The following is a 22,346-nucleotide window of genomic DNA, read 5'->3' as shown; positions in this document are numbered from 1 at the left end:
TATTTAGTGGCAGAAAGCTTAGCAGAATTATCTCCTATGACAAGAAGATGACATTAGATTTCTCTTGTGGAAACAATACATGTTAGTCGATAATGAAAATATCCAGTAAAAACACATTTCAAAACCGAAGGTGAAATAGACTTTTTCTGTCATAGAAAAGTTCTAAGAATTTATCACAAGACCTGTACTATAAAAAATGTTAAAGGAAGCTTTTTAAACAGGAAAATGATACAAGGTAGAAACTTTTAACTACACAGAGAAATAAAGAACACCAGAAATGGTAACATGGGTAAATATGAAGATGTTTTTTCTAATTATTTAAAAATCTTTAAAAGATAACTGACTGCCTACAGTTAAAATAATAAGAATATAGAAGAAAAATGTATGATGAAAATGACATAAAAGCTGGGAGGGGAAGAGCGAAGGTATACTCTTGCCAGATTTTTCTGCTAAAATCCTAAAGCAATTGTTAACATAAGTTTTAGCTAATAAGACAGAAAATAAATAAAATTAAATTATAAAAAAAATACTCCAAAAGAAGGCAGAAAGAGAAGAAAAAGGGAAAAAAGAACAGATAGGACAACCAAGATAATAGATTTCATGTCAGTAATCACATTAAATGTTTTAAAGACCCCCATTAAAAGATATAGATTAATGAAACATAAAAAAATACAAAAATTGGGATAGAAATGACCCAATTATCAGCTCCCTCCAAAAAACCTGCTTAAAATATAAAGACATGAATAGATTAAAAGGACAGACTATTCAATGGTGTGAGTAAAAATAGTCTCTTCAACAAATGGTGCTGGGAAACTGGATATCTATACACGTAAGAATAAAGTTGGACCCCCTTCCTCATACTGTATATAAAAATTAACTCAAAATGGATCAATGATTTAAATATAAGAGCTAAAATAATAAAACTCTTAGAAGAAAACTTGACCATGGACTTGGCAGTGGGTTCTTAGATATGATGTAATGTACAAACAACAAAAGAAAAAAATGGTAAATTGGACTTCAAAACTTAAAACTTTCATGTATCAAAGGGCATTGTTAAGAAGGTGGAAAAGACAACCTACAGAAAAAATATTTGTAAGTCATATTTGATAAAGTTCTAGTATTCCAAATACATTAAAAAATTCTTATAGGCCGGCCCGTGGCTCACTCGGTAGAGTGTGGTGCTGACAACACCAAGCCAAGGGTTGAGATCCCCTTACCGGTCATCTTTTAAAAAAAAAAAAAAAAAAATTCTTATAACTCAACAACAAAAAGACTGGTAATCCAATTTAAAAATGGGCAAAGGGAGCTAGCTGGTTACCTCATTCAGTAGAGGGTGGTGCTTATAACACCAAGGTCAAGGGTTTGGATCCCCCATACCTGCCAGCCACCAAAAATAAATAAATAAATATTAGGGCAAAAGATTTGAGTAGATATTTCTCCACAGAGATATATATAAATGGCTAACAGGCACACAAAGAGATGCTTTAGTCATTAAGGGAATGCAAATCAAACCCACAGTAAGATGCCACTTTATATCCACCAGAATGGCTGCAGATCCATCTAATTTAAAATAAAGGAAAATGACAAGTATTGACAAGGAAGTAGAGAAATTGGAACCCTCGTACATTGCTGGTGGGAATGTAATGTGGTTCAGACACCTTGTAAAACAGTTTGGCAGTTTCTCACAAAGTTATACATAGAATTAACATATGACCCAGCAATTCCGTTTCTAAATATACTTGTATATCCAAAAGAACTGAATACAGATATTCAAATAAATACCTATACATAGATGTTACTAGCATCATTATTTACAATAGCCAAAAAGTAGAAACAACACAGATGTTCATCAACAGATGAATGGATAAACAAATTATGTTATATATATACAGAGGAATATTGTTCAGCCATAAAGAGGAACAAGGTACTGATACATACTACAATGTGGTATAACTTGATGTAGTATATACATACTGTAATGTGATAGAACTTGGAAACATGTTGAGTGGAAGAACCCAGTCACAGAGTCCACATATTATATGATTCCATTCATGCTGCAAGTCCAGAATAGGGAAGTCTATAGAGAAGGTAAATTAGTGGTTGCTTAGGGCTAGTGTAGGGGGATAGGGGGATATGGGATGCTGATACTTAATGGATGTGAGTTTCTTTTTGAGGTGATGAAAAGAGTTCTAAAATTGACTGTGGTGATGGTTTAACAATTCTGTTAGTATACAAAAAACCACTGAATTGTATACTTTAAATTGTTGAATTGTATATGTGAATTATATCTCAGTAAAGCTGTTTCAGAAAAACATATCAACCACAGTATGGATCTTATTTGTATTTAAAACTCTGGGAAACAGTTTAATGGAATTGGGGAAATGTGAACACTGGATGTTTAGTAATAAGAAATCACTTAATTTTTTATGTGTTGATAATTTCTTTTGTTTCTTTTTTAAAGAAAGACTTTTTTAGGAATGTATACTTTAATATTATAATAAAATATTTTGTCTTGGATTTTCTATAAAATAATGTGGATATATAGATGATATAAAAATATGGATATATAGATGAAACGGGATTGGCCACATGTTGATTACCAACCAGTATTGTTGAATCCTTAAGTGAAATGGATAGTTTTCATAGGAAATATCTCTTACCCAGTGGACTCAAGCAAAGAATATAACTATTAAAGAAATTACAGCATTCAAAAATTTCTTTCTCTTCCCCTCCTCCCCACATGATAGTACCAAGCTGAAAAGATTTTATGGGGTAGTTTTAACCAAATCATCATGGAAAAACAGGAGAAGCTACATAAGTAATTTAGGAATTTAATAAAACCTTCTAATAGCAGTGCAAGAAGAGAAAATTATAGGTCATTTTTCACATATGAACATGGTTAGAAAAAGCTAAAATAAAATATTGGTAGTTGAATCCAATAGTGTATTTAAAATGGTACTCAGTGACCAAGTAGGGTATATCCCAGCTTTGCAAAGGTAGGTTAATACTAGAAAACTATTTTGAGATTGTAATAGATTTTTACAACAAGCATTTGATAGCCATTTATGATACCTACTTTTAGCATACTAGGAACAGAGGATTATTTCCTCAGTTTGAGAAAATAGTATCTACCAAAAACTTAAATATATTACAATTAATGGTGAAATATTAAGAAGTATCCTCATCAAAGTCAAGAACAACATGACATTGTCCTGAAGGTCATAGCCAGTGTAATGAGACAACAAAATGAAATAATTATCGTGATTTGCAGACAATATGATTCATTAATATAAAACGCTAAGAAAATCACCAGATGGCTTCCAAGAGTTTTGCTTTCTGCCTCAGAGGCTCCTGGTGTTTCTTGAGTGGCTTTGTGACTGCAGCTGTAGTGGGCACTACAGGAGCCGGGCCCACAGCCCTGTAGTTCTTACAGAGTCAGGGCACTGAGGCAGGATTGGCAGGGAGCCAGATGGATCTGCAGAAAAGGCTCTCTTGGGACAATCTGGAATCCATTTAACTGGAACAGAGACTAGGTGTTACATTAATAATGGCTTGTTTTATGATCAGGCAAAACAGGTGTTTAGATGGGTTTTTGAACGTATGTACAAAAGCATGATAGTGGGTAAGTAGTTGGAAAAAAAATTGAAGTAAAGGTATTCATGAAAGATGTTTCCAAGTTGAGAACAGGGAGGAGTATTGATAATACTCTCAACCTTTTTCACATCACAGCACACATAGAAAATGGTGTTTGTATGGCTCACTGGTTAAATAGACCTTGTCTGGCAACCAGGGAGCCCGAAACCCTTCCCAGCTGTCTCAAGTTGAAAGGCTTCATTTCTTGACACATGAGTTGGAGGTTGTGTTACAAATATTACTTCAGAGAGCCATTCGTTTTTTACCTCAACAATTTTTTTAAAATGTCTACTATGTGTCTGGCACTGTGCTAAGCCTTGGGGATATATCACTAACCAGATCAGATGATCTCTATCCCTGTGACACTTTGATTTGGGGGAGTGGGTTGACCTATCAAACAAATAATAATGAATATATAATTATAATTGATAATAACTTTCCTGAAGGGGGTGATTGCAAGTTAAGCTAATATAATTATGGAACAGTAAAGAGTGTGATGAGAGATATACAAGAGAACCTGATTTTGATTAGCGAGGCTTCTCTGAGAAAGTAGACTGAATGGTAAATGGAAGTTACCTAGGCAGAGGGGTTGAGTGGGCCATGGGATATGGAGAAGAGCATTATAGACAGAAAGAAGCACAGTTGCTTCTTTTTGTTCGTTTAGGGAACTAAAAGAAGGGCAGAGTGGCTGGAGCAAGGGAGAACATGATGTGAAATGAGACTGAAGAAGTAGGCAAGTGATGAAGACAGAAAACATTGTAAATTTAAGCCTGATCCCAATATTCCTCCAACCTTTAGTGCCTTCAACAAGGAGTATGTTGGAAGTGGGTAGTCATGAGGACACATTGCTCCAGCAGGAAATAAGAAATTTTCAAGTAATGCCATGGCTGAAACCTTTTACCTTTCTAATATTGTGCCTCAGAATTTTGACAATAATTCTGGTTATTGGAACAGAATAAAAATGTACTGTTGGGAACTGACAGAGAGGTTCAAAGGTATTTGGATGGTATCTGGACCTTTGACCTTCCCTCAGACTGGAAGTGATGGAAAGAAAACAGTTACCAGCTGAGGTCATCCATGTGCTTTCTCTGATGTGCCTATTTCAAGAGAGATTGATTCCAGACAAGTGAAACATACCTGAAGATTTTGGCTTGGACGTAAATGACCGGAGAAGAAATACAGTTGACAGTGTGGGAAGATGGTGCTTGTTTTACTGTGACATAGCAGGCTCCCACACCCTTGCCAGGAGCAAGTACCCCAGTATGAGAAGCATTGTCTTCCAGGGTTTGAGCTGCCACACGAGCGTCTGCTGAGGTTCTGTGGGTAATACAAGAGGTGATTGGTGAGGACAACGTGACAGTCCCCTCACACCTTTATAAGGTGATCCTGGCTCTCAAAAGCCAAGTGTCTACTGAACTGCTGACACTGGAATACTTTGTGGTGCCCAGTGATGCCATTAGCTTCCAACCCCAGTTAACTGAATTCAAAGTGAGCCTCCATATGACATAGAGAAATTGTCAGGACTGGTTTTTTTTTCTTCATCTGGATATAATTAGTGATGTCAGGAATATCTGCTCTGTGGACACCTGTAAGCTCCTGGATTTCCAGGAGTTCACTCGGTACCTGAGCACAAGAAAGATTGAGGGAGACCGATCAGTGCCAAGATTGGAAAAGGTCCTGGAAAATTTGAAGAATGCAGGGATTGAACCAGATGAAGAAAGCAGAAGAAACCAGAAGAACTCAAAGCTAAGGAGAAGTCAGAAACGCAGACAAGTAAGCCATCACACTTTTTAGCTCAGATGATGTGTGATATCCTCTGTACTGAAGAAGGCATGCCCTTTTCAGGCTAATATATATATATATATGTGTGTGTGTGTGTGTGTGTGTGTGTGCATATATATATATATATATATATATATATATATTTAAGTTATTTGTTAATATTACTTTTTTTTTTTTTTTTTTTTTTTACATTCTGTGATATTGCAGAAAAGTTGGGGAGGAGGGGGAGAGGGGAAAAGGTAAGGAAATAGGGTAGAAGAAGGAGGAAGGAGGAGGGGTGAAGTTGAGGCCTGTGGCATCCCTCTCATTTCCACATAGGAGGCCAGGGGACTTCCAGTGGTGGCTTGGTCATTCTGGGCTGGGTACAGATGTCAGAGGGGTGTGGCTGAAGCCCTTGTGGGCCCTCCCCAGCTCAGGAGCCTGGAGTGCTTCCTGTGGGGGCTCGGTGGTCATCACTGGGCTGGTTGCAGGTGTCAATGGGGTGTGGCTGAGGCCCCCAGCCCTCCCCCCTCCCTGGCTTGGTAGCCCAGGGGACTTCCACTCCTTCTAGGTTTTATAGGTGTGTTTGGTGATGAGAGATCTCTACTAGTTAGTATCAAACTTTATCTCTGGTCTGTGTTGGATTATTTGCTGTTCCTACCACTAAACTCTGCACTGGAACTAGTTTGTTGTCCTTTGCTTACTTCTAAAATGGGGAAACTTCCTGTGGGGACCAGTACTTGAGACCTTTGGTTGAGCTAAATTGTTGCTTTGCTGCTGATTCACGGGGGAAGGCTTTTAATGCAGCTCTGTTTTTAATGGTTGACTTTAAAGGTGCTTCCAGGTCTCATGAGATCTGGTACACATGGGTTGTATAGACACTCTGGTCTGGGCCTGAGTCTTTTCAGCAAACTGCACCCCCTGCAGTTCTATATTCCTGACCAGTCTCCTCTGAGTGGTCCTATGCTGATTGGAGGCAAATCAGCTGTCCTTGCTGTGCCCCAGTGTTCCCCTGTGGGCCTGTCCCCCCCCCTCACATACTCCAAACACTTCCCATGGAAATGGCTGTGCGCCGGTCCCTTGTGGTGACTCACCAGCCTCTGAATGGCTCCTTTTTTTCAGTTGTTGTGGCTCCTCACTCCTGTGTGGGTCCACAGGAACCCTATTAGTGGTCTTACCGGCCTAGGGGCCACCAAGGCCCTCTTCTCCCCTGCTACCTCCAAGCAAGTCCATCCGAAGGGCACAGCTGCAGCTCTTGCCAGCTCCTTCTCCATGCACTCACCAGGGGCCAGCCTTAAAGCGGACAGGGCTTGAAACGGTTGGAGTGGTCCTTTCTTTCTCCCTTCATGGCTTCTCCTGCCTCCATGAACTTTGTAGGTCTCTCCTCCTCTTCTTCTGAGCTCTAGTGGCCCCAGCTTGGCTGTCTTTGCTTTTTATTAGTTGTAAATTTGTTGATTTGTGGGAGAGAGTGACACTGGGGACCGTCTATTCCGCCATCTTGACCAGAAGCCTCCCTAATATATTTTAATGGCTTTGCTTTAAAGAAATGATAGAATTCTAAATTAAAGACTAAACATTCCCCCCAAAGATGAAAGATCAACAGTCTTTTTTTTTTGTCAGTATTTTATTTGACTTGAGTACTAATTATTAAGGAAGCAGTCACACCTGCAAATTGAGGGCTGAACTTGTATTAACAGGAGGACTGTGTCCACAAGATGATACTGCAGTTGTGTCCCTCTGGATGTATAGTATATGAAGGCACTATTTATTTTCATGCCTTCAAATCATATATTATCTTTGATGTATCTGCTTAGCCTTCTTAGAACTCAATATTGTATGTCTTTCTCCCTAGGACCTGATTTGGTCTTGGAGATAGCTTTTGGAAATGCTCTATGTATTATTCTGTCCTCATGTCCTGTATATTTACTTCTTGTTTCTCCTCTGTTTGAACCTGCTGTTCCTCCACTTCTGTCTATATAGAAGTACTAAACTACAGTTTCTGCTCACTTAGTGTGTTCTATATACTAAGCTCAGTGCTTGTATTGTTTCACAATCAGCCTCTGAGGTAAATATACTATCCCCAACTTACCTGTAAGGAAATTGAGGCTTAGGGAGCTTAGTATCTTGCTTAAGGTTTACTCTTCCAAGGAAGTCACCCACAAAGAATGAGGGACAGCAGGCTAAGAGAAGAAAGAGAACTGAGGTAGATTCAAATCTTCCCAGACATGGAGGCTTTTAACTCAGAAATACCTATTTCCATGGGTATCTGTGGTCCTGAGGCCTGTTTGGTAAGAAGGGTCTGGTTTCTTGTCTGCTGCATGAGCCGAAGAGACTTTAATGTCCTCTGACTTGAACCTCCTTAGCTCTTTGGCAAGGAACAGTTAAAGTGAGTATTTGAAAATTTGAGGACAATGCTTTGTGGAGTTTATCAGAACCCTCCCTGCATGCCTCCAGGGATGCAGTTCTTTTAGTGACCAGATGGTGCTGAGTTGATGTGTTGTTTGCTTTGTAGGTGAACTTTTTGTTCTAAAGATTAAGGAACCTGAGAAGGTTCTGTGCCCACAGTCACCAGCTCATGATTTGCTTGCCTATGTGCCTGTTTTGTCTACCTGAGTAGCAAAGGGCAGATGGTGCTTTGGGCCAAAGGTCCAAAGGCAGATACCATCTCTGGGGTAAGAAGTGGCTGTTTTTCTGAGCCAGATCTCTATATTTGAATTTACACAGTGTCCTTTCATAGGCTATCATAAGTATAGACAAGCAAATATCTTGGGGGCATAAGAACTTGTCCAGGGCTGGGTGGTTAGCTCAATTGGTTAGAGTGTGACATTATTTATTTTTATTTTTTTATTTTTTAAATTTTATTTTGTCGATATATAATGTGGTTGATTATTGTGGCCCATTACCGAAACCTCCCTCCCTTCTCCCTTCTCCCACCCAACAATTTCCTTTCTGTATGCTTGTCGTGTCAACTTCAAGGAATTGTAATTGTTGTGTCTTCTCCCCCCCCCCCCCCCCGGTGTTTTTGTGTCTGTGTGTGTGTGTGTGTGAATTTATTTATTTTTATCTCCCACCAATAAGTGAGAACATGTGGTATTTCTCTTTCTGTGCCTGACTTGTTTCACTTAATATAATTCTCTCAAGGTCCATCCATGTTGTTGCAAATGGCAGTATTTCATTCGTTTTTATAGCTGAGTAGTATTCCATTGTGTAGATATACCACATTTTCCATATCCAATCATCCGATGATGGACATTTGGGCTGGTTCCAACTCTTGGCTATTGTAAAGAGTGCTGCGATGAACATTGGGGAACAGGTATACCTTCGACTTGATGATTTCCATTCTTCTGGGTATATTCCCAGCAGTGGGATAGCTGGGTCATACGGTAGATCTATCTGCAATTGTTTGTGGAACCTCCTTACCATTTTCAATAGAAGCTGCACCATTTTGCAGTCCCAGCAACAATGTATGAGAGTTCCTTGATTTGCACAACCTCGCCAGCATTTATCGCTCAGGGTCTTTTGGATTTTAGCCATCCTAACTGGGGTGAGATGGTATCTCAGTGTAGTTTTGATTTGCATTGACCGGATGCTGAGTGATGTTGAGCATTTTTTCATATGTCTGTTGGCCATTTGTATATCTTCCTTAGAGAAATGCCTACTTAGCTCTTGCCCATTTTTGAATTGGATTCCTTGTTTTTTTCTTGTAAAGTTCTTTGAGTTCCTTGTATATTCTGGAAATTAATTCTTTGTCAGATATATATTTTGCAAATATTTTCTCCCACTCTGTTGGTTGTCTTTTAACTCTGTTAATTGTTTCTTTGGCTGTGCAGAAGCTCTTTAGTTTGATATAATCCCATTTGTTTTTCCTTTGGTTGCCCATGCTTTTGGGGTCATGTTCATAAAGTCTGTGTCCAGTCCTACTTCCTGAAGTGTTTCTCCTATGTTTTCTGTAAGAAGTTTTATTGTTTCAGGGTGTATATTTAATTCTTTAATCCATTTCGAGTTGACTTTAGTGTATGGTGAAAGGTATGGGTCTAGTTTCATTCTCCTGCATATTGATATCCAGTTCTCCCAGCACCATTTTCTAAAGAGGCAGTCTCTTCCTCAGTGTATAGGCTTGGTGCCTTTTTCAAAGATCAGATGGCTGTAGGTGTGTGGGTTGATTTCTGGATTCTCTATTCAATTCCATTGATCAGTGTGTCTGTTTTTATGCCAGTACCATACTGTTTTGGTTCTTATAGCTTTGTAGTATAGTTTAAAGTCAGGTAGTGTTATGCCTCCAGCTTTCTCTATTTTTGCTCAGTGTTGCTTTGGCTATGCGTGGTCTTATGTTATTCCATATGAATGTCTGGATAGTTCTTTCCATTTCTGAGAAAAATGTCATTGGAATTTTGATGGGGATTGCATTGAATTTGTATATCACTTTGGGTAGTATGGACATTTTCACTATGTTGATTCTTCCAATCCAAGAGCATGGGATAGCTTTCCATCTTCTTGTATCCTCTCTAATTTCTCTCAGCAGTGGTTTGTAGTTCTCATTATAGAGATTTTTCACAACCTTGGTTAACTCAATTCCTACGTATTTTTTTTTTTTTTTGGTGGCTATTGTAAATGGGCAAGCTTTCTTGATTTCCCTTTCTGCATGTTCACATTGGAGAATAGAAATGCTACTGATTTTTGTGTGCTGATTTTGTATCCTGCTACTGTGCTGAAATCATTTATCACCTCCAAGAGTTTTTTTGTAGAGGCTTTAGGCTGTTCAATATATAGGATCATGTCATCTGCAAACAGGGACAGTTTGACTTCATCTTTTCCAATCTGGATGCCCTTTATTTTCTTCTCTTCTCTGATTGCTCTGGCTAGTACTTCCAACACTATGTTGAATAGGAGTAGTGAGAGTGGGCATCCTTGTCTAGTTCCTGTTCTTGAAGGAAAAGCTTTCAGCTTTTCCCCACTCAGGATGATATTGGCAGTGGGTTTATCATATATGGCTTTAATTATGTTGAGATACTTTCCATCTATACCTAACTTATAGAGGGTCTTTTTCATGAATGAATGTTGAATTTTATCAAATGCTTTTTCAGCATCTACAGAGATGACCATATGGTTCTTGTGTTTGATTTTATTAATATGGTGTATCGCATTTATTGATTTACGTATGTTGAACCAACCTTGCATCCCTGGGATGAATCCCACTTGACTGTGGTGAATAATTTTACGTATGTGTTGCTGTATTCTGTTTGCTAGTATTTTAGTGAGGATTTCTGCATCTATATTCATCAAGGATATTGGCCTGTAGTTTTCTTTTTTGGTTGTATCTTTACCTGGTTTTGGTATCAGGATGATGTTTGCTTCATAGAATGAGTTTGGGAGATTTGCGTCTGTTTCAATCTTTTGGAATAGTTTGTAAAGAATCTGTGTCAATTCCTCTTTGAATGTTTGGTAAAATTCTGCTGTGAATCCATCTGGTCCTGGGCTTTTCTTTGTTGGGAGCCTTCTGATAACAGCTTCAATCTCCTTTATTGTTATTGGTCTGTTCAGATTTTCTACGTCTTCATGGCTCAGTTTTGGGAGCTTGTGAGTGTCCAGAAATTTATCCATTTCCTCCAGATTTTCAAGCTTGTTGGCATATAGTTGTTTATAGTAGTCTCGAATGATTCGTATAGTTGTTTATAGTAGTCTCGAATGATTCTTTGTATTTCAGATGAATCAGTTGTAATATCACCTTTTTCATTTCTAATTTTTGTTATTTGAATCTTCTCTCTTCTTTTTTTTGGTTAGCCATGCTAATGGTTTGTCAATTTTATTGATCTTTTCAAAAAACCAACTTTTTGATTCATTGATCTTTTGTATTGTTTTTCGGGTTTCAATTTCATGATTTCTTTCCGTCTGCTAACTTTAGGTTTGGATTGTTCTTGTTTTTCTAGTTCTTTAAGGTGAAGTGTTAGGTTGTTCACTTGCCATCTTTCCATTATTCTGAGGTGAGCATTTAATGCAATAAATTTCCCCCTTAGTACTGCTTTTGCGGTATCCCACAGGTTTTGATATGATGTATCATTATTTTCAATAAATTTTTTGATTTCCTGCTTGATTTCTTCTTGGACCCATATGTCATTAAGTAGAATGCTGTTTAATTTCCATGTGTTTGTATAGTTTCCAGAATTTCGTTTGTTATTGATTTCTAATTTTAACCCATTGTGGTCTGAGAAAATACATGGGATAATTCCAATTTTTTTTGAATTTGTTGAGGTTTGATTTGTGACCTAATATGTGATCTATCCTGGAGAATGATCCATGTGCTGATGAGAAGAATGAATATTCTGAGGTTGTTGGATGGAATGTTCTGTAGATATCTGCCAAGTCCAATTGGTCTAGAGTATTGTTTAGATCTTGTGTTTCTCTGCTCATTCTTTGGTCCTGTGGTCTCCATGGAGCTTCTGCCTCCCCCGCTGGACGTGTTGTCCCCGTTCTGTATGCACTTGATGTTATGTTTTTATAGTTTAAATCGGTTGATTTGTGGGAGAGACTGATGCTAGGGACCGTCTATTCTTCCATCTTGACCGGAAGTCCTTGCTTGAGTTTTTCAAAGACACACCATCTTTACCTGCTGTCCGCAGACCCCCGAGTGCTCCTGCCAGCCCGGCCAGAGCCAGATGGCGCTGCCCGCATCTGCTCAGTCACCGCTGCTGCCGCCACCTGCTGCTCCCACTCCCAGGACTCGACGCTACACTCGCCGCTCCTGCCAAACTGCAACTGCTGCGCCTTAGAGTGTGACATTATAACATCAGGGTCAATGCTTTGAATCCCCTTGCCGATCAGCTGCCAAAAGAAAAAAGAAATTGCCTAAATCTGTCATACCACTGCTGTCTTTCCAAGTGGTATCAGAAGGATACATATTTTGGTGTTTTTGTGTTTGTCTCTAACAGAAATGCCAACCCTTTAAGATAAGAATAAGATGATTAAAAGAAAAAACGCATAACCAGAGATTTTGAGAACAAATAAAAGAGCTCTGCAAGGTTCCTGTAATATAAGATCAACTTACAAAATTAGTAGTGTTCCTAAATCTAGCAATAATAAATTTTAAAATATAATAGACAAGAAAATACAGGCATACCTTGGAATTAAAAAATACTTTATTGCTAACAAGTGCTAATTATTATCTGAACCTTAAGCACATCATGATCTCTTTACTTGTGAAAGGTCTTCCCTTGTTGTTGATGGCTGCTGACTGATCAGGGTGGTGGTTGCTTAAGGTTGGGGTGGCTGTGGCAATTTCCTAAAATAAGACAACAGTAAAGTTTGCTACATCTTTCATCTGACTCTTCCTTTCATGAAAGATGTCTCTGTAGCATGCGATGGATGCTTTTTGATAGCATTTTACCCGCTTTTCAGAATTTGTTCACTCCTTTCCAATCTTGATGTTGCTTCATCAACTAAGTTTACATAGTATTCTCAATCCTTTGTCATCAGTGTTATTCACAGAATTTTCACCACGTAGATTCCATTTCAAGAAACTACTTTCTTTGCTCATCCATCAGAAGCAACACCTCTTCTCTTAAAGTTTTATCATGAGATGGCAACAATTCAGTCACATATTCAGGGTCCACTTCTAATTCTAGTTCTCTTGCTGTTTCTACAACATATTCAGTGATTTCCTCCACTGAAGTCTTAAACCCCTCAAAGTCAATCCATGAAGGTAGGAATCAACTACTTCCAAACCCCTGTGAATGTTGATATTTTGACCTCCTCCCGTGAATCACGAATGTTCTTCATAACTTTCTGCTGCTTGTAAATTAGCACTTACTGCCTTACTTGCACTTTTATGTTACAGAGACAGCCTCTTTTCTTAAACTCATGAACCAGTTTCTGCTACCTTCACACTTTTCTTCTACAGCCTTCTTACCTCTTTTAGCCTTCCTAGAATTGTAGAGAGTTGGGGCCTTGCTCTTTAATGGTGAATCTTTTTCAGAAGGTTTTCCATTTACTTTGCCCAGATTCATCAGAGGAATCACTATGGCAACTATAGCCTTATGAAATGTATTTCTTTTTTTTGTATTGTGGTAAAACATATAAAGATTGCCATTTTCAGCATTTTAAAATTTGCAATCTCGTGAAATTAATTACACTCACAATGCTGAGTAACTACTACTTCAGTCTATTTCCAAAATTTTGTCATCATTCTAAACACTGGCTCTGACCCATTAAGCAATAACTGCTCATTATTGTCCCCCTCCCCTCCCATTTCTGGTAATCTCTTAACCTCTAGTCTACTTCTGACTCTGAAATTTTTTTTAACTTATTTTTTCTTAATTGACCCATGATAATTTTATATATTTATGGAGTACAGTATGATATTTTCATACGTTTATACAGTGTGCAATGATCATATCAGGGTACTTAGCCTATCCCTTACCTCAGGCGTTTGTCACTTCTTTGTGTTGGGAACATCCAACATCTCTCAGCCAGGTACTTGAAGTTGTACGGTAATGTGTTGTTGAGTGTATGAGATATATTTCTTAAATAATAAGACTTGAAAGTTGTAATTACTCTGATCCATGGGCTGCAGAATGGATGTGTTAGCAGGCAAGAAAACAACATCAATCTCCTTGTACATCTCGATTAGAGCTCTTGGGTGTCTAGGTGTGTTGTCAATGAGCAGTAATATTTTGAAAGGAATCTTTTTTTGTGTGAGCAGTAGGTCTCAACAGTGGGCTTAAAATATTCAGTGAACTGTGCTGTAAACAGGTGTGCTGTCATCCAGGCTTTGTTGAGGACAAGCAGAGTAGATTTAGCATAATTATTAAGGGCCCTAGGATTTTGAGAATGGTAAATGAGCATTAGCTTTAACTTAAAGTCAGTAGCTGCATTAGTCCCTAACGAGAGCTAGCTTGTCCTCTCAAGCTTTGAAGCCAGACATTGACTTCTTTCTAGCTATTAAAGTCCTAGATGACATCATCTCCCAATATAAGACTGTATTATCTACACTGAAAATCTATTGATTCGTATAGCCTAGCCACCTTCATCAGTTATCTTAGCTAGATCTTCTTGATAACTTTCTGCTGCTTGTACATCAGCACTTACTGCCTTACCTTGTACTTTTATGTTACAGAGACAGCTTGTTTTCTTAAACCTCATGAACCAGCTTCTGCTGCCTTCACACTTTTCTTCTACAGCCTTCTCACCTCTTTCACCCTTCCTAGAATTGTAGAGAGTTAGGGCCTTGCTCTGGATTAGCCTTTGGCTTAAGGGAATGTTGTAGCTTGTTTGACCTGTTCCATCCTACGCTATCCAGTCCAGGATGTGAATCATCCTTTTGTCTAGCATATCCATGCTGTATAGGCTACCCACTCGGTAGTCACTTAGTGGCTGTCTTGGTTATTAAATCGACTGTGGCAGTATTAAGTGTTGTATTCAAGTAGCCCTTATTTTACTTAATGATGGCTCCAAAGTGTAAGAGTAGTGAATGCTGAAATATTATTATAATTGTTCTATTCTATTATTAGTTATTATTGTTAATCTCTTACTGTGATTGATTTATAAATTAAACTTTATCAGAAGTATGTATGTAGAGGAAAATATATCATATGTATAGGATTCAGTACTATCCTTGGTTCAGGCACCCACTGGTGGTCTTGGAACGTATCCCCTGCAGATAAGGGGGAACTACTATATACAGAACATAAAAGGAGCTACAAATCATTAGGAAGCCAGTATGAATCTAAGGGTATAGAAAAGCAATTCAGAGAAGAGTAAACAATTATAAAAATATGCTCAACTTCAGTAGTAATCAGGAAAATGCAAAATAAAATAATAAGATAAAGTGTCACTGTATTGGTAAAAATTAAAACTTCTCATTATAGTAGGTAATGGAGATGAGAGGAAATGGAAATTCACTATTAGCGGAAGGATAAATTGGTACAGCCTTTTGGAAAACAGTCATGATACTTAGGAAAATTAAAAATGAAAATTGAAAATAACCCTAACATTTTTATTTCTAAGCATATAAACTAGAGGAATTTCTCAAGTAGATTGAGTAAGAATGTTTGTTGTGTTATTTGTAACCATGGAAAAAGTTGACTGCCTCTTTCTAGACTAGGTAAACTGGACTGGCCAGTTTGCTCACTTGGTTAGAGTGCAGCCTTGTAACACCAAGGTTACAGATTCGTATCCCAGTACCAGCCAGCTGCCAAAAGAAAAAAAAAAAAAGACTAGGTAAACTGATGTGTGTTATTTATAAAGCAAATAAAAGTGAGTAAAAAAATGAAACTATGTATGTATAGTTTTTCTTAAGCTATTAAGTTGGATTATTTTGATTAAATATGTGCAGTGTTTAAAACCTCTTCAGCTCTCTATCAACTGACTTGCTAATTTACATTTTGGGGGTTTTCCCATAATAATTAATTACTGATTATTTTTATTGATTATTATTTCCCTAAGTTTAAGATTGTTTTTCCCTTGACATTGACTTCTCTGAATCTACTATGAGAAAGAAGTAGCATTCAGAAACTTATTTGGCTTCTTCATTATTGATTCTTTTTTATAGGACTAGTGTTCCAAGCCAAATTCCCTCTGCCAAAAGAAGTTTGGGATTTCTTCCTCAGTCAGCTCCTCTTTCGGTTAAAAAACTGAGGTGTAACCAAGATTACACTGGCTGGAACAAACCAAGAGTGCCCCTTTCCTCTCACCACCAACAACAACTGCAGGGGTAGGTAAATTCTTTTATTTCACTTCCTTTTGTATAAAGTAATTCACATGAAGTATACTTTATTTGGTGTAAAAAAAAAAAATGAAAGGAGTCACATTAATTATAGCTCTAAAATATTTTGAAATTATATCACTTACTAAAGGTTTATTATGTCCATAAATAATGTTAAGTCCATCATCAGTCTCCAGTTATTTTTGAACTTCAGAATATATGTAATACTCATTTTAAAGCAGAATATGCTCAAAACCTATACACTTCATCCTGCTGCTGAGATACTTTCAAGATTAAGTTTTATATGTATCCTCCCAAGTCCCTTCATGATTATATTTTTATTAAACACAAAAATGAGATGATAGTATAACAACTGTAATAATAATTAATAGTAGCTGTTTTACCCTGTTTACTATGTACCAGATATTGAATGCTAATTGTTTAAATGGGTTCCCCCTCTTTATATCCTTGCAATAGCTCTGTGAGATAGAGATATTAAAAATCTGCTTTGATCGGGCCGGCCCCATGGCTCACTCGGGTGAGTGCGGTGCTGTTAGCCCCAAGGCTGCAGGTTCAGATCCTATATAGGGATGGCCGATGCACTCACTGGCTGAGCGTGGTGCAGACAACACCGTGCCGAGGGTTGCGATCCCCTTACCGGTCAAAAAAGAAAGAAAAAATCTGCTTTGATATATAATTACATTAACTTGCTCAAAGTGATATAGTTGGTATACAGTAGTAGTAAATCCAAGCAGTTGGACTCCAATTGCATTCTTAACCACTATGCTGTATTGCTTCTGCGTTCTTTTTTTCACTATACGTTAATCATGGGCTTCTTTATAAAAATTAATACAGAACATTAACAACCATGTTAATGTGCATTTAGCTTTCCCTTTTTTCCCACTTACAATCCAGGCTAGAATGAACATTCTTATACATGTACACATATGTTTTTAATACTTGTTGGAATTTATCTATAGGATAAATTCTTAGAAGAGGAATTGTTAGGACTAAGGAAGGTACTTTGAAATTTTTGATTCCTCTTACCAAATTGCCCTCCCAAAACCTACCAGCTTGTTTTTAATCTCATTCAAATTACTGCTTTAATACCAGCTTTAAATTTATCACTTTTCCTTGAATGAGTCATGTCTGCCAGTTTGGCTTATCCATAGGCATTTATATGCTTCATGTATTAGCAGAAAACATCATAAAATTTGCAGTAAAACATTTCATTTTCCTCTCTGCTTACCTGTTGCTTTCTCTGATCCTCATCTTTCTTGCTCTGTCTTCTACAATGTTTGCCTTCCTGTATAATACTTAATTCCCTTTGTTCTTCATTCTGATTGATCTGTCTCAAGTTATTATTTTGCTGTTTCCTTACCAGACAGCATTCTTATATTGGTCTTATCTATCCCATTTTGTGACCATTCTTTATCCAAGTCTTATCTTTGTCTACTTTGGTCTCATTTTTCTCATTTTCCCATTGCCTCCTCTTGTGTACTTTATAGGTAACTTCTAGTCTCTGTTATTCACTTCCCTCAGACTCTTTGATAACCTCATGAGTTGCCCACCCTTGGTGCTCCAGGCTCCTTCAGTGTTTCTTTCATTTCTATATAGTGCCTGTACCCATTTTTTTTTTTTTTTTTTTTTATAAGATGACCGGTAAGGGGATCATAACCCTTGACTTGGTGTTGTCAGCACCACGCTCTTTTAAGTGAGCTAACCGGCCATCTCTATATAGGGATACGAACCCGTGGCCGTGGTGTTATCAGCACCACACTCTCCCAAGTGAGCCATGGGCCAGCCCTGTACCCATTTTTAGAAATACATCTTTCCTTTTTTCAGACTTCTTCCAGGAATTAGAGTATAGTATTTCAAGTAGATCAAATATTTCAAGTAGATCAGAGAATCTCAATGCTACATAAATTGTTTCAGAGCATAGAAAATGAAGGAAATCTTCCAATATTCACTTTCAATGAAGTAAGTATAACTAAATCTGTACAAGTAGCACAAAAAAACTTAAAAGCCAATTTTGTTTCTGAATATTGATGCAAGAAATCCTAAGTCAGATATGAGACTCCAGTATGACAATAAGAAAAGAATACACTATGTCCAAATGGTTTTATACCAGGCTTGCAAGGATAGTTCAATATTAGGAAATCTATTAATATAATTTACTATATTAATAGGTATAAGGAGAAAAAACATATTATTTTACTCATCGATCCTGAAAAAACTTTTGTCAAAATTCAACACCCATTTCTGATAAAAAAACACTTTAAAACATAGGAATCAATGGATACTTCCTTAACTTGATTAAATATATACCTCAATCTTAAAACTAGTGTACCTTACTTAAGGTCAGGAACAAGTCAAGGATGCCTACTGTTTTTACTTCTGTTTAACATTGTACTGGAATTATTAGTCAATGCACTTAGACAAGAGAAAAAAGTTGAGGCATAAGAATTGTAAATGAAAGACAGAGAAACTCAAGTGAATCAATGATAAAACTAACTCAGACAATTAAAGCATTTAGTCAGATAGCAGAATTAAAAATTTACATGCATGTTATTACAAGTAACCAGTTAGAAGATATAATAGAAGAAAATACTCAATTTACGTAGCAACAAAAAAAGATGAAATAGGCATAAACTTAAGCCGAATTGTTTAAAATTGAATAAGAAAACTACAAAACACTCCCAAAAGGCACACAGTGAACTCCCCCCCACCAAAAAAGATGACCAGTAAGGGGATCCCAACCCGTGGCTTGTTGTTGTCAGCACCACGCTCAGCCAGTTAGTGAACCGGCCATCCCTATATAGGATCCGAACCCATAGTCTTGGTGTTATCAGCACCGCACTCTCCCAAGTGAGCCACGGGCCAGCCCAACAGTAAACTTAAATACATAGAAAACATTCATTGTTCTTGGTTAGGACATCTTAGCATAATCAATATATAGTTCTCCATAAAATATTTTATAAGTTTAATGTGATAGCAATAAAAATACTAACAAGCTTTTTTAGACAAGAAGCCAGTCTAGTTGATATATTCGTGTGGAAAAATAAACACAGAAGAATAGGTAGGAAAATACTGGATAAAATAGCTAGGAGGGGAGAATAGCCTTACCAGATACTTAAAAATATTATTAATTCAGTATGATTAAAATTACTTGGTAGCGATACATGAATAGACAGATCAATGGAATTGAATAGAAAGACCAGATTATAGGGACAAAGAAGTATATTTTTGAAACAGTGTTGGATAACTATACAGCCATTTTGAAAGAGTTATAAATAGATTCATTCTTCAACTGTACACAAGAATAAATTCCAAATGAATCAGAGTCCTAATTGTAAAAAATGAAACTGTTTAAGTACTGGGAGAAATTGTGGGTGAATTTTTTTATAATATTGGTGTGAGGAAAGGCTTTGTAAATGTGATTAAAATTCAAGATTCAGTAAAAGAAAATATTGATAAATTTGACTACATAAAAATTAGATTTTGCATGGCTAAAAACATAAATGAAGACAGATGATAAGTTTGGAGTTAATATTTACAACATATCATAATTAAAGGGCTGATGTTTCTTATGTATGAAAAATGTTATAAATTGAGGGGAGAGGAAAATGTCAGTGAAGTGGCAGAGTAGGCAGCTCTGAGGGCCTGTCCCTTCAAAGAAATATTGAAAAATCAAATAAAAACTGTCAGGATCAACTTTGTTAGAACTCTGGAAAATAAAGGTTTATAGCAGACAAGCAAACATTGAATCAAGAAAAAGTCAACTTAAAAATAGTAGGGAATTAGATTTAAAAACTCCTGTGTATGTATACTGGGAAAATTTGAAAGCTAAGTGCATGCGCATGGCTAGAGTCATGCAATGAAAAGACCTGAGATGAACTTAATGCTGTTACTTCTGGCTGATATCTAGGCTCAGTGTAAGTAGGAAGTGAAGTCTAAGGCAGAGTTAATTTGCCTGGATAAGCACTCAAGGATTTGCACCAGCCCAGGGACAATCTGCAAAGACTGGGAGGAGTTGTTTCTTCTTACTTCCTTCTCCTTCTTTTCCCCCTTTCTTCTTCCCCCTCTCTGTACCCTCTCCTTCCCTCCCTTTTCCCCCTTCTTCTCTGATGTTAAAGGAAATCTGTCAAAACATTAGCTGAACACAAGCTTAAAGAACAGAAACCACATGTCACAAAGAGTACAGACTTTACAAAAGGAGTTTAGAAAAGTCAGTATACACCTACAGCCTACAACAAGTAACAAAGACAAATCCTGAGGAAGGGAAAGAATCTGATTTCTAGAATTACCATATTGTAATATTAAAAATGTCCAGCTTTCAACAGAAAATTAAAAAGCATGCAAAAAAATAAGAAAGAATGGCTCATTCTTAGTAGATATTAACAGAAACTCTTCCTTAGGAAACATAGATATTGGACTTATTAGATAAAAACTTTAAATCAACTGGAAGGAAAAATACAGCTGTATAATAGTGGTTGGAGGCATCAATACCCCACTCCTAGTGATGGATAGAATATACTGACAGAAATCAATAAGGAAATACAAAACTTGAAGAACATTATAAACTACCTAGACCTCAAACACATAGATAGAACACTTTACTAACACCAGAATACACATTCTTCTCAAGTGCATATGGAACATTTTCCAGGAGACATTATAAGGCCACAAAAAAGTCTCAGGAAGTTTTAAAAGGTTGAAATGATGCAAAGTGTCTTCTCCACAATGTAATTAAGCTGGAAATCAATAGCAGATGGAAAATTAGATATATGTGGAAATTAAACAACACACTCTTAGGCGACTCAAAGAACAAATCACAAGGGAAATTAGAAAATACTTAGAGATGAATGAAAGCTAAAAGAGCATACCATGACTAATGGGTTACAACAAAAGCAGTGCTCAGAGGGAAATGTATAACAGTAAATGTTTACATTAAAAAAGAAGTGTTGAAGAGGATGTGGAGAAATTGGGACACTTGTGCACTGTTGATGAGAATGTAAATTGTGCGGTGACCATGGGGAACAGTTGATGGTTCCACAAGAAAATAAAAGTAAAATTACCATATAATCCAGCAATTCTGCTTCTGGGTATATACCCAAAAAGAGTGGCTTGAAAGATATGTGTACACCCATGTTCATAACGGCATTACTCATAATTGCCAATAGGTGGAAGCAACCCAATATTCATCAATGGATAAATGGATAATTAAAATATGTTACATATATAAAATGTAATATTATTCAGCCTTAAAAAGGAAGGAAATTCTGACATATGTTATAACACGGATGAACCTTGAAGACATAATATTAAGTGAGATAAGTGAAAGAACTAGTTACCAAAGGACAAATACTATATGATTCCATTTATATGAGTTATCTAAGGTAGTCAGATGTGTAGAGACAAAAAGTAGAATACTGGTTTCCAGGGCAGTAGGGAGTAGGGAGTACAGAGTTTTCATTTTGGGAAGATGAAAAATGCTCTTGAGATGGACGGTGGTAATGGTTATACAGCAATGTCAGTATACTTAATGCCTCTGAACTATACAATTAACAATGGTTAAAATGGCAAATTTTATGTTATGTGTATCTTACCATGATTAATAAAAAGAATTATCTCAAATCAATAACCTAACTTTACACCTTAAGGAACTAGAAAAAGAACAACAAACTAAACCCAAAGCTAGCAGAAAAAGGGGAATAATAAAGATTAGAGCAGAGATTAAAAAAAAAAATACAGCATAGAAAAACAGTAGAGAGAATAAAACTAAAAGTTGATTCCTTGAAAAGATGAATAAAATTGACAAACTTTTAGCAAACTGACAAAGAAAAAAGAGAGAAGACTGAAATACCAAGGTTACAAAAATAAAAAGGATTTTAAGAGAATACTACGCTTAGCAGTATTCCAATAAATTAGGTAACCTAGATGAAATGATCAAATTCCTAGAAACACACACATTACCAAAACTAATTTAAGAAGAAATGAGAAATCAGAACAGAGCCATACCAAGTAAAGAGATTTACAGTTGTAAAAAAATCTGACAAAGTCTAGGACTACATGGATTCAGTGGTGAATTCCATCCAACATTTAAAGAAAAATTAGCACAAATTCTTCTCAAACTCTCCCCCAAAATAGAAGAGAACACTTTCCAACTCATTCTGTGAGCCTAGCCTTACTCTGATACCACAGCCAAAGATAACACAAGAAAACAGTGCTACAGACCAGTGTCTCTACAAGTATG

The 22,346-nt window shown here is 36.9% G+C and overlaps 1 protein-coding gene and 1 pseudogene across 3 annotated transcripts in view; both read left to right on the top strand.

The window, feature by feature from the left end:
• USP37 (ubiquitin specific peptidase 37) overlaps window positions 1-22,346 on the top strand; it is a 112,160-nt gene that overhangs the window by 24,920 nt on the left and 64,894 nt on the right. For all 3 annotated transcript variants that reach the window (XM_063104220.1, XM_063104225.1, XM_063104214.1), the window contains exon 9: window positions 15,938-16,099. In XM_063104220.1, coding sequence (XP_062960290.1) covers window positions 15,938-16,099 — 162 coding nt within the window. The remainder of the gene's footprint in view (window positions 1-15,937; window positions 16,100-22,346) is intronic.
• On the top strand, window positions 3,314-5,483 carry LOC134389295 (nuclease EXOG, mitochondrial-like; annotated as a pseudogene).

The sequence above is a fragment of the Cynocephalus volans genome, chromosome 1 (genome assembly GCF_027409185.1).
Source record: "Cynocephalus volans isolate mCynVol1 chromosome 1, mCynVol1.pri, whole genome shotgun sequence".
In the NCBI taxonomy this organism is placed as follows: Eukaryota; Metazoa; Chordata; class Mammalia; order Dermoptera; family Cynocephalidae; genus Cynocephalus; species Cynocephalus volans.
The sequence above is the reverse complement of the archived record's forward strand: the minus strand, read 5'-3'. Positions and strand labels throughout refer to the sequence as shown.